Source organism: Carlito syrichta, unplaced genomic scaffold (genome assembly GCF_000164805.1).
Source record: "Carlito syrichta isolate Samal-C Ts95f unplaced genomic scaffold, Tarsius_syrichta-2.0.1 Scaffold313381, whole genome shotgun sequence".
In the NCBI taxonomy this organism is placed as follows: domain Eukaryota; kingdom Metazoa; phylum Chordata; class Mammalia; order Primates; family Tarsiidae; genus Carlito; species Carlito syrichta.
The window spans coordinates 1,401,639-1,413,572 of record NW_007257477.1 but is presented as its reverse complement, the minus strand read 5'-3'; the positions used below and the strand labels follow the sequence as shown (position 1 = coordinate 1,413,572).

The 11,934-nt window shown below is 50.9% G+C and overlaps 1 protein-coding gene across 1 annotated transcript in view; it reads right to left on the bottom strand.

The window, feature by feature from the left end:
* The window catches only part of DNAH17 (dynein axonemal heavy chain 17), a 157,525-nt gene that overhangs the window by 17,884 nt on the left and 127,707 nt on the right, over positions 1 to 11,934 (bottom strand). The window contains exons 66-72 of the mRNA XM_008070392.1: positions 10,792 to 10,956; positions 10,349 to 10,489; positions 9,560 to 9,730; positions 6,606 to 6,728; positions 5,666 to 5,859; positions 2,042 to 2,190; positions 1,014 to 1,141 (exon numbers count right to left, since the gene is read on the bottom strand). Coding sequence (XP_008068583.1) covers positions 1,014 to 1,141; positions 2,042 to 2,190; positions 5,666 to 5,859; positions 6,606 to 6,728; positions 9,560 to 9,730; positions 10,349 to 10,489; positions 10,792 to 10,956 — 1,071 coding nt within the window. The remainder of the gene's footprint in view (positions 1 to 1,013; positions 1,142 to 2,041; positions 2,191 to 5,665; positions 5,860 to 6,605; positions 6,729 to 9,559; positions 9,731 to 10,348; positions 10,490 to 10,791; positions 10,957 to 11,934) is intronic.

The following is an 11,934-nucleotide window of genomic DNA, read 5'->3' as shown; positions in this document are numbered from 1 at the left end:
GGCAATCCACTCACCTCAGCCTCCCAAGGCGTGGGATTACAGGCTGAGCCACCGAGCCCAGCTTTTTTTTTTTTTTTTTTTAAAGAGACAAAGTCTCTCTCTGTTGCCCAGGCTGGAGTGCAGTGGCACAGTCGCAGCTCACTGCAGCCTTGAACTCCTGGGCTCATGCAGTTCTCTGGACTCAGCTTCCCAAGTAGTTGGCACTACAGGTGCATGCGGGCTAATTTTTCTGTTTATTGTAGAGATGGGGGTCTCACTCTGTTGCCCTTGCTGGTCTGGAACTCCTGACCTCAAGCAATCCTCCTGCCTTGGCCTCCCAGAATGCTGGGATTACAGGTATAAGCCATTGCGCCCAGCCCCAGAATTGACTTTTGTGCTCAATTAATTCAAAACCAGGCTTATGGTGTGTCTTTTTCCTCCTCCCCTGCGTAAGGTTGAGATTCTATGCCCCCCGCCCTCTTGAAGCAGAGGGCTTCCCATCGGGGCCAGGCTAGGTCCTGTGGATTGAGGTCAACACACACTGTGGGGCCCTTGGAAGCCAGAGAGGCTTGAAGGAACTTGAGGGACAAGCTGGTAGCTAGGAGGGGTCTTGGAGGGGTCCAGGCTGAGGAGGAGTAGTGGTATTAGAGTTTAGCCAAAACTTGGAGAGAGTGTCTCCTGGGAGCTCTGACCTTTGTTGTTTGCCCCAAGTGAGGAAAAGGAGGAGGAGAAGGAAGAATCCTTTTATCAACCCAGCATTTACTCTTTTAAATAAATAGGGGTACTCTAGTGTAAACCCCAGTGTCTTTCTCGCTACTGAAGAATCTATGCCTTCCCTTGGGCAGTCACGGCACCCCACGCCATCCACTGACCTGGGCAGAGCTGACACTCGGGGTGCTCCCTCCTTCAGTGGGCTGTAGGATTTCCACCCACATTTTTTGACGACAATTCCATATCCTGCTTCCTTTCAGGCCCCTCCCCATGGCCACCTCAGGGAGGGGACCCGCACCCCAGCAGCGCCAGCCCCCTCGTACCTGCAGAATGACCCAGTGTCCTTTCTCGGCAGCTACATCCAGAGCGTCCTCGGCCACTACCTCTTGTCCTTGCCCCAGGGACACATTATGGATTTTCCCATTGTCTATGGTAAATCCTAGTTTTTTCCCTAAATAAAAGAAAAACAGGAAAAGCAAGTGATGATTAAATGACACAGGTTCAGGCTCTGTGATGGCAGCCCGGAATTCGACATGCCTCCCCATTTTTTGCATGTTTGTTTTGTTTTGGTGTGGCAAAACACACATTATATAACATTTGCCATCGCAAAGATCATCTTAAAGTGTACGACTCAGTGACATTACCATTTATCTGACCCTGGAACATTTTCATCACCCCAGGAGTCCCCACATTCATTTGACAGCCACCCCATCACATCCCGTGCTCCCAGCCAGCCCCTGGCAGTCACACTCATTGACTGTTTCATCTCCAGGGATTTACCTATTCTGGATATTTCATATAAATGGAACCCTACAACATGGGGCCTTTGTGTCTGGTTTCTTTCACTTAGCACAGTGTTTTTGAGGTCCATCCAGGCCGGCATACGCCAGCACTTCACTCCTTTTCATGGAGGAGTCGTATTTCATTGTGTGGATCTACCAAACTGTGTTTATTCAGTCACCAGCTGATGGGCACCGGGGTTGCTACTTCCTTTTGGCTATTATGAATGAAACTTTGTGTAAAGTACGTGCTTGAATACCTGGTTTTCAATTCTTTGGGGTGTGTACCCAGGAGTGGAATTGCTGGGTCATGTGGTAACTTTTTGTGTAACTTCTTGAAAAGTTGCCAGGCTTTTCCATGGCAGCTGCACCATTTAACATCCATCCCAGCAACATACAAGGGTTCCAGTGTCTCCACATCCTCACCAATGCATGTTGACTTCCTGTTTTGGATGGCTGCCATCCTAATGGGTATGAAGTGGTGTCTTTCTGCGGTTTCGATCTGGGCTTCCCTGATGGCTGGCTTGACACATGCCCTGTTTTTGAGGCCATCACTGGCCCCGCTGACTTACCCAATGCCTCTACATCCTTCAAGGGGTCGACCCCCGGGGAAAGGATGAAGAAAATAGGCGTGGAGGGGCTGCTCTCCTCGTAGGACTTAGAAAATTCAACACTCCGGCCTTCTACGAACTTGCTGCCCATCTTCTCCTCTACAAAGTTCCTAAGGGCGATGGGTTTTGTGAGATCTGAAGGCAGTGGAAACTGATGCCCTGGGCCAGAGTGCGGGGGTGGGGGTGGAGGGAGGTGGGGAGAGGTGAGCTGTGGTCCAGGCAGAAGGGCCATTTTCTGGTGGACTTTCTTCAGCAGAGAAAGGCCTCTGGCAGGAAAGCAAAGTCTTCACAGGGCTTTCCTCTCTGCTAGGGGAGTAAGTGGGTAGGGGACGGGCTTGGCTCTATTTGCCACGGGCACTCTGTTTTGGGAGGGGCCCTGGAGTGAGCTCTTCCTTGGAGCAATTCAAGCAGGCAGAGGGAGGGGCAGTCCCACTGAACTGACCTGGCCTGTTTTGAAAGGCTCAGCCTGTAATTCCAGCACTTTGGGAGGCCGAGGTGAGTGGATTGCCTGAGCCCGTGGGTTCGAGACCCCCCTGGGCAACTTGACAAGACCTCAACTCTACAATAAATCAAAACTTAGCTGGGCATGGTAGCGCACGCCTGTAGTTCCTGCTACTTGGAAGTCTGAGGTGGAAGGATTGCCGGAGCCCAGCAGGTCGAGGCTGCGGTGGCTGGGAGTGTGCCACTGCACTCCAGTCTGGGCGACAGAGTGAGACTCCAACTCAAAAAAAAAAAAAAAAATGAAAGGCACACAAGGTCAACTCTGGTGGGGAACAGGTGGGCGGGGGTTAAAAGGAAGGAAGGAAATTCAAATTAAAGCAGTTTTGGTTCAGCCTGAGAGACCACAAAACATGGATTATCAGAAAAAAATCAAAGGAAAGAAAGTCACTTCAGATGACATATACACCTCCATGCACCAAGCCCCAAACTCCAGCTTGACCCCAATTGGGGTGGGGGGGTAAGCCTCAGATAAGCCTCATGTGGGAAAGTGTGAAATGTTGGGAGTGATCTTTGGATTTCAGGTGTCTGCCTTTCTCCTGTGATTATAGACGGCTGAGCTTACTGTATTCTGAATGAATCATGGAACTCACATTCGTGGGATTGTAATGTCCAGCCCGGTCTCTTCTAAAAGAAGACATGGCCGCATCCCCAGGGCAAGAACTGTCCTCCCTAGGCTGGTGGATACCCGAGGGCGCCAAGTGTTTCAGGCGACTTTCATGTGGGCCTGTTCACTTGCAGGCCAACCCAAGTGCTCCCATTCCTCCTTTCTGATTAGGGAGGAATTGGTGGGCTGGGGCCTTCCCACTCCCTCAGGACCCTCTGGGGACACCTTTATCTGTTACTCATTTCCCTGCTCTGGCCTTCGATGGCTTCTCTACAGTTTCCTGACCAGATGTGACTAAAGACAGGGACACGGGGAGGGTCCCTGATTCTATTCACTTCCGTCCTTAGGAACGGAGTCAGAGTCTCGATGCTGTGATCCTTGTCCAGGAAGGGACTCCTGGAATACACGAAGTCCTGCTCCAGGGCAGGGACGGAACTACGTCACCTTTGCTAATTACTTGGCCAGGCCAAACGGTCCTTCTCTGTGGATGAATTAATGATGCAGAATAATGTGTTTTTGGTTCTCCACAGTCTCCACCACCTCCACCTCTGTGTCCTTGGCAGAGGAGTGCTGGAACCTGCTCCCAGTGGCTGGCAGAAAACCACGGGCAGCTTGCAATCGGCTATGGTGGGAGTATTTATGCCACAGAAATTGGCAAGTGCTGTAAATTGGGCTTTTTTTTTGAGATCCCGTTTGCCAGCCCACACCCCCATCTTGGGTGAGTTACTTTCCCCCTCTCTGAATCTGACTGGGTCTGGCTGGGAATGTGGAATGAGGTTGGGAATGTGCCTCCCGGGCTTGTCAGTGCTTTGAATAGTGCCTGGCCCATAAGGCACCTTGGTCAGTGTTGGCTGTTAGTCACCGTCTATTGGAATTTTCTTGCTTTTAAGCTACACCCTCCCTATATAATTAAGGGGAGGAAATATGCTTTTCTCGACATCCCAGAAATGTTAACTATTTCAAAGCCAAGGAGCATGATCTGGGTTCCACTGGTGTTTGGGACGGCCCATGCCATCGCACAGTGCACTAACCCTTCTGCGGTTGGTGGCCGTTTCCTTATTTTAAGTTACCAATGTACTGTCGTATGACAGTACGTGCTAAGTTTTTTTTTCCAAAGTGCTCTGGAGGCCAGGTGTGGTGACTCAGGCCTGTAATCCCAGCCCTCTGGGAGGCCAAGGCAGGAGGATTGCTTGAGCCCAGGAGTTCAAGACCAGTCTGGGCAATATAGCGAGACCTTGTCTTTGCAAAATAAGAAAAATTAGCCGGGTGTGGTGGCACGTGTCTGTAGTCCCAGCTACTTGGGAGGCTGAAGTAGGAGGACTGCCTGAGCCTAGGAGGTCGAGGCTGTGGTGAGTGGTGATGGCGCTACTGCACTCCAGGGTGGGTGACAGAATGAGGCCCTGATTCCAAAAAAAAAAAAAAAAAACAGGTGCTCTGGAGACAGAGACTAATCTCATCTTTTAGATGAGGAATGTGACCCAAACACACTAAATGCCCCCAGGCAGGAGGGTGTTCCTTCTGCGATGGTCAGGCGGCCTTTCCCAAACTTTGTCCCCCTTTCTTCCAGCTCTGCATTCAGGGTGCTGCCCTGCCTCCTCCCTGGACCGGCCTGCTTTCCTGTATCACGGCGATGTCTAGTTTCATTTTGCCATCCCTTTCCTGTTCTATCCCAGGAAAACCAAGCAAAACAGAAATGCCTGTGACGACCCCACGAGTGTGAGTCAGGGCTCTGCTTTGTCAGAGGGGGATTCTATTAGGGACACGGGCTTCTTTTGGGAAATCTGGCTGCTTTCAGGCTACTAGGAAAAATGAAAAGGAAAAAAGCCAGACAACCCACAGAGGCTCCGAGAACGGACCCTGGGCTCGTTTTCATGTTAAACCTCACCTCCTTCCTGCAGCAGCCCTGTCCCCTTCCAACACGGAAGGGTTCCAGGCCTGGAGAAATTGTTGGTGAAATTAGAGCAGTTCTCTTCTAAACTAGCCAAATTCACACCCATGAAAGATTGCCTTTACATTCTGCCAGGGAAGGGCCAGAAGTCTTTGAATGCCGAGGGTCTTACCCTTGTTTTCTCCCCAAAACATCCTTTATAAAAGGACCCCGTTTGTATGGCCATGGTGAACGTGAATGTCCACACTTAAATTTTACTTTCAACTGAGGAGGCTCATGTGGGAGTCTTGTTCTCCTATCAGATATCACGGGGCGCCCCTCCTCATTCAGGGGATGAGGGGGTCATGCTAACCACACTCCAGGTCACTGAGAGTTAACGAGAACCTGGGACTGGAGTCAACAGATGAGGATGGAATCTTGTCTCTGTCCCAGAAGAACTATGTGGGCAAGTGGTGTACTTCTCTGAACCTCGTTTCCTCCCTCTGTAAAATGGGGATACGAAACCAGTCAGAGGAGTCACTCAAGTGCATAAGAGTGTTTAGCACGGTGGCTGGCGGCTTCCTCTGGGGGCAGGGACACCGGGGACACTCACTTGACGGCGTAGGTCATGCGGTCTGGCCTCATGCACCTCACCATACAAAGTTTCTGCAGCGCCGTCTTGTTTTTCCACTCCTTGGGGAAGATTTCCTTTTCTGGGGCTTCCGACTCCACGAGTTTTTTCCACCGCTTGGCAGATCCTTCGATGTCATTATCCAGGTTTTTGAACTCGTCCATCTCCGAGAGGGCCTGGGGGCAGACGTGGCAGTCTGTCGGGCCTTGTCCACTAGCTGGAGGTCTGGCAGGCTGGTAGGCACCGTCCCCTAGTGGTTCCTCCAATGAGGAGAGGCCACTGCCTTAGGAGGAAATCGGGGCTCTGGGACCAAAATGCCTGAGAGACCTTTCCCTAAAATGCTGAACCACTCGCTCATGCCAGGATCAGTGCAGCCCTAGACTGGGTGGGGTCTCCTGGGAGGAGTCTAATATAGGGACTGGAGCTCACCTCCTAGCTGCCAGGCATGGGGAGGGATGAGGGGCAGCATCTTGAGAGGTCCCTGGAAATGGGGCCATTCTGTCTCAAGGAACCACCTTCTTCAGGTCCTTTCGAATGGAGATGTTGAAACTTGACCGTGTGTGTCTGGGAGTTTGGGGACTCACTTCTACACATTGTACTTTTCTGGCACAGGGAAGAAGCGAGAGCTTGGAGAAGCTGGGTTGGTGGGAGGAAGGGAGGACACGTCCTGGGGGCATTCTGGCTCCCAGAGGATGTCGCTCTCTGCTTGCTGTGAGCAGGCCTGGGAGACCTAACTCGTATGGGAAAGCGGAGCCTTTGTGGACTGGCAGCCAGCCCCTCTCGATCTCCATCTGTATCTCACGTCACCGAATGTTACGGCCCATGGTGCCTTGTGATCTGGCCTTGTAAACATCCTCAGCATTAGCGGGAAAGGCTCTGTGGCCAGAAGAAAGAACACAGTGTTCAAAGTCTAAAGACCAACCTTGATCCCGCCCCAGCCTTGATGCTGCAGGAAGTCCACTGGAGAGATGACCCCAGCCTTGAAAGGGAACCGCAGGAGGAAGTCCAACTCCACTGGGTTCAGCTCCTTCTTCATGGATAAGACCTAAGGGAACACAGAGGCGTGCCCACTCTCTGCGGAGCTGGCCGTGGGTCAGCAGCCCAGAAGAGGGGTTCCCACTCCCGGCCCTGCAGGGGAGGAGGGGGTTGGGGCAAAACTTTCCTGCTCCTTGGGGTTGGGACAAAGCTTTGCCTTCACCTTGTCTTGGTTTCAAAATGGTGGCGAAATGCACATGACATGAAACTTTCCATTTTAACTGTATTCAAGTGTGTAATTCAGTGGCATTTGGTGCATTCACAATGTTGTGCAACTGCCATCGCTATCTAGTTCCAGAACTTTTTTATTACCCCAAAAGGAAATCCCCTAACCATTAAGCAGTCACTCCTTATCCCCCCCCAGTCAACTGCTTATCCGCTTTCTCTCTCTTTGGATTTGCCTGTTCTGGACATTTCATATAAATGGAACCATACAATCTGCGCCTTTTGCATGCGGCTTCTTTCGCTTAGCATGATGCTTCCATGTCCTTGCATGGATCAGAAATGTATTTCTTTCTGAGACCAAATAATATTCCATGATTGGGTATACTGCACTGGGTTTCTCTGTTTACCTGCCAATGGACAGCTGGTTGTTTTGGCTACTGTGAATCATCCAGCTTTTGGCTGTGTGAATAATGCTGCTGTGAATGTTGGGGTACAGAAATCTGCTTGGACACCTGTCCAGGTCTTGTGGGTGTACGCCCAGGAGTGGAAGGCTGAGTCATAGTCTATGCCTTTTGTCACTTGCACATACCAAATCTCTAAGACCCCGGTAGGGTCTATTGGCTATTCACAGTAGCCAAAACAACCAGCTGTCCATTGGCAAGCAAACAGAGAAACCCCATGTAGCATATCCAATCATGGAATATTATTCAGCCTCAAAAAAGGATAAATTTCTGATCCATGCCAGGGAATGGAGATATCATGCTAAGCGAAAGAAACCCGATAGAAAAGGCACATATTGTAAGGTTCCATTTAGATGAAATATAAAGTGGCTGGGTTGCACAGCTGGCCGGGCGCCCCCTGTCTCTGACTACAGGGGACTGTGGGCAGGCGGTGACGATCACTACTGTCTCATCAGTCAAGTGCCCCAGGGGCCCCTTTTTCAGACTCTAGAGAGAGTTTTTTTTTCAGAGTTAGGCTCTTTCTTTTGGTCAAACAGTTTTGGGGCCCAAAGAGAATGCTTTCCAGCTTGGAAATTTAGGGTGAGCACTGAGAAACTCATATCCTGATGACCTCTCAGGAGAGAGAAAAGCTCATAGTGGACCTATGATTTGGAGATTCAGATATAAAAGAGACCTCCTTAACTTGGACCCCATCCATTCAAAGTTTGAGTCTGGATTGAAAACTAGGTTTACACTGATACCCAACCAACCTACCTATAAAATTAGTGTTTCTAACCGTACTACTAACAGTGCAAACAAAACCACAAGGGGGCTGTGCTATGGTCTGAGCATGTTCCCCAAAAAGCATGTGTTTGAAACAATCACCAGTGCAATGGTGTTGGGAGGTGAGGCTTAATGAGATGATTGGGTCGTGAGGGTGGAGCAAGTGAATTAATGCTGTGATGGCCAGAGCGGGTTTGTTATACAAGGGGGTGTTAGGGCCCATTTTGTTCTCTCTCTTGCCCTCTGTCCTTCTGCTCCAGGTTGACACAACAAGAAGGCCCTTACCAGAAGCCAGCACCTTGATGCTAGACTTCCCAGGCCCCAGAACCATGAGAAATAGATTCCTATTTTTTATAGATTATCCAGCCATAGGTATTCTGTTTTAGCAGCACAGAATGGACCAAGACGGGCAATTTAATCATTTTAAGGGAACACAGACTTTTAAATATTCAGCAGGACTGTAGAAACAGGAAAAATATTTGTTTATCCCCGCATTTATTTATTTATTTTTTTGAGTCAGAGTCTCACACTGTTGCCCAGGCCGGAGTGCAGTGGCACGCTGCTCACGACCTCTCAGCCTCGACCCGCTGGGCTCAGGTGATCCTTCCGCCTCAGCCTTCTAAGTCTCCGGAACTACAGGCACACACCACCATGCCTGGCTAATTTTTAAATTTATTGTAGAGATGAGGTCTCACCAAGTTTCCCAAGCTGGTGTCGAACCTGTGGACTCATGCAATCCTTTCACCTCGGCCTCCCAAAGTGCTGGAATTGCAGACTTGGGCCACCACACCTAGTCACATTTATTTCTTAAGAAATATCACTCAGCATCCACCGTGGACTAAGCACAAATGCAGGACTATTTGCTCAGCATGATTTAAATGCTGTAAAATGACATTTCCGTGTACAATTCTCTTTAGCTGAATTCCCCCTTCAGAAGCCCCATTGGGATACCGGGCCTGCTTCCCTAATATGGACTAAGAGAGTCTAGGCAAGCCCCACAATGGCATTTCAGACCTTATACTCACCAGGGGAGTCTTGTTGAAATGCAGGTTTGGGCCAGGCTTGGTGGCTCAGCCTGTCATCCCAGCACTTTGGGAGGCCGAGGCGAGTGGATTGCCTAAGCCCATGGGTTCGAGATCCGCCCGGGCAACTTGGCAAGGCCTCGGCTCTACAATAAATCAAAAATCAGCTGGGCATGGTAGCGCGCGCCTGTCGTTCTGGTTATTTTGGAAGGCTGAGCCCAGCAGGTCGAGGCTGTGGTGGGCTGGCAGCGTGCCACTGCCCTCCAGTCTGGGTGATGGAGTGAGACTCCAACTCACAAAAAAGCAAAGAAATGTAGGTTTGGATTCATCAGATCTGGGAGGGACCGGGGAACCTGCATTCCCACAAGCCTCCAGGGGACGCTGATGCTGCGGGTCTCCAGACCACACTGAGTAGCGAGGCTAGACATTACCTGAAACGCAACTTGAGCCAGGAAAATGAGTTTGTCTCGCTCGAAGAGTCCCCGGGCCGTGTACATGTAGACAGAATAGGTGATCTCGTCTGTCAGGTTGATCACGCGTTGTTTCACCTCGTCGGCAGGTGCAGTCCTCTGGATGGCCTTCTCGAACACCACGTTGAAGGCCTGGGGAAGCAGCCACCAAGAGCCATGGAGGCCAGTAGAGCTGGGTGGGCCTCACCACTGCTCCCTGCTGCCTCGAGTGGCCTCGCTTTGCTGTGTCTATGTGTGTGTGTTTGTGTGTTTATCTGAGTCCGAGTCTCAGTCTGTCAACCTGGCTGTCTATCATGCCACTGGAGTGCCATGGCACGATCACAGCTCACCACAGCTTTGATCCTTCCGCCTCAGCCTCCCGAGTAGTTGAGACTATCGGCGCACACCACCAAGCCTGGCTGATTTTTTGTAGAGATGAGGTCTCACTAATGTTGTCCAGGCTGGTCTCCAACTCCTGGGCTCAAGCAATTCACCTACCTTGGCCTCCCAGAGTTCTGGGATTATGGCATGGGCCACAGCGCCTGGCCACCTCTGGTTTGTTTTGATGTGGTGGGGAGGTCCCTGGAGGTTCCAGGGGAAGGGTGGGGTGGAGGGACCAGCTCAGTCCCTGCCCCGAGAAAACTTGTATTGGCCTGATCCAGGGGTGCCAGCTCTCCATCTCCATCCCCATCGGCGGCCTGACCTGGTCTGCCCTCAGAGGGTGGCCTGGCACTGCCCAATGGCTCCAAGGACATCCAGCTGCAGCCATACCTTGAGAGAGAATTGGTAGATGGGATTGATCTTGTTGAGGTCATTCAGTATGAAGTAGAGCAGGGACGCCCTCTCCGCGGCTGGGCGGTAGTTCTCTCTTGCCTCGTTGATTTTAACTTCTGTGATTTTTGCCTCTACCACCTCAAAACAAATAAGAGGGGCATGAATGAAACCAGCAAGTGGACAATGCTGTGAGCAGGTGGGCTCACCCCTGGCCAAAGCCCTTCGCTCCCTTGGAAACACCCCCGGGGGCTCTTTGCAGCAGCAGGGAGCTGGGCGGGAGCCCTGACCCCTTCTCCCTGCCCTGGGCCCCACAGGCACCCATGTGAGAAGCTCCTTCTCTCCCTGCTCCATGGAGGAGGGGCCGCCCAGCACACCCCTGTCCCAGCCTCACTGCTCAGGCCCGGCCCGCAAGGGCGCCGTCTGGGAGGACAGCCTCTTACCTTCTCCTCGATCTCACTGGCTGTGTGTTTGGTGGTCTCCAGGTTCTCTACCAAGGCAGTGTCTCCCAGAAAGTTCCCCGACGCGGCCGACAGACGGGCCAGGAGAGAATCTTCCAGCTCTTTCAGAACAATCTTAAATTCATTTTGAGACTTGGTGAGGTTTGCCTGCAGGGGGAAGCACGGTCTGGTCACTGCATGGCTTGGCTCTGTCCTGGGGCACTCTGGGCCCCGCTAAAGCAGCTGTGTAGCTTTGCCAAGACCCGGAATTCAAATGAGTGGGGAGGACATTGTCAGGCCTGAAAGGAAGCCACAGAAGTGGGAGCCCCACGCCGTAGAGGGGCCCTGTTCCGGCCCGAGGCTTCCTGTCGTGGAGGCTGAGCGGGACGAGTGGCGAGACAGGAGGGCCAGGGCCTCCTGAGCCCATGTGTGTGGCCAAGACACCCCAGGAAAGGCCAGCACACGGGCTGGCAGACAGGTCATTCTTGAGGGCAACACTTCGGAGCCTAGAGCCCTCTGAGGACTGTTGCGACTCCTGTTCATCTTCTTTTTTTTTTTTTTTTTGTTGGAACCTATTTCTTTGACATCCAGCTTGGAAAATAAGTCTCTACTCTACTCACTGTAGCCTCTACCATTCGGCCTTGGACAATTGTTCCAATCCCGTGTTCCAAGTGTTAGGAATTACAAAGTGTGTCCTTTGCCTTCTGGTCATGATTGTGAGATAATAAAAAAATATCACTTCTATGGTTAGGGAATTACTGTCAAAAATGCACAGCCTGGTTTTATCATGAGGAAACATTTTTTAAAAACCAATTGAGAGACATTCTATAAAATAACTGGTCTATTAGAAATGATAAGGACATAAAAAGGTTCATATTAAAGGAGATTAAAGAGATATGACAACTAAATGCAGCAATGCTCTTAAATTATATCCTGTTCCAGTGAAAAAAATGACATCACTGGAACATTTGGAGAAACTGGAATAGGGTTTTCAGATTAGACAACACAGTCATGTCAATGTTGATTTCTTGATTTTGTTACTTGCATTATGAAAATACCCTTGTTTCTTACTCTTCCATGTCCCACTGGCAGACAGAGGAGAAAAGCAACCATTTTGAAACATGCAAGAGCTTGCTGTTCATAACA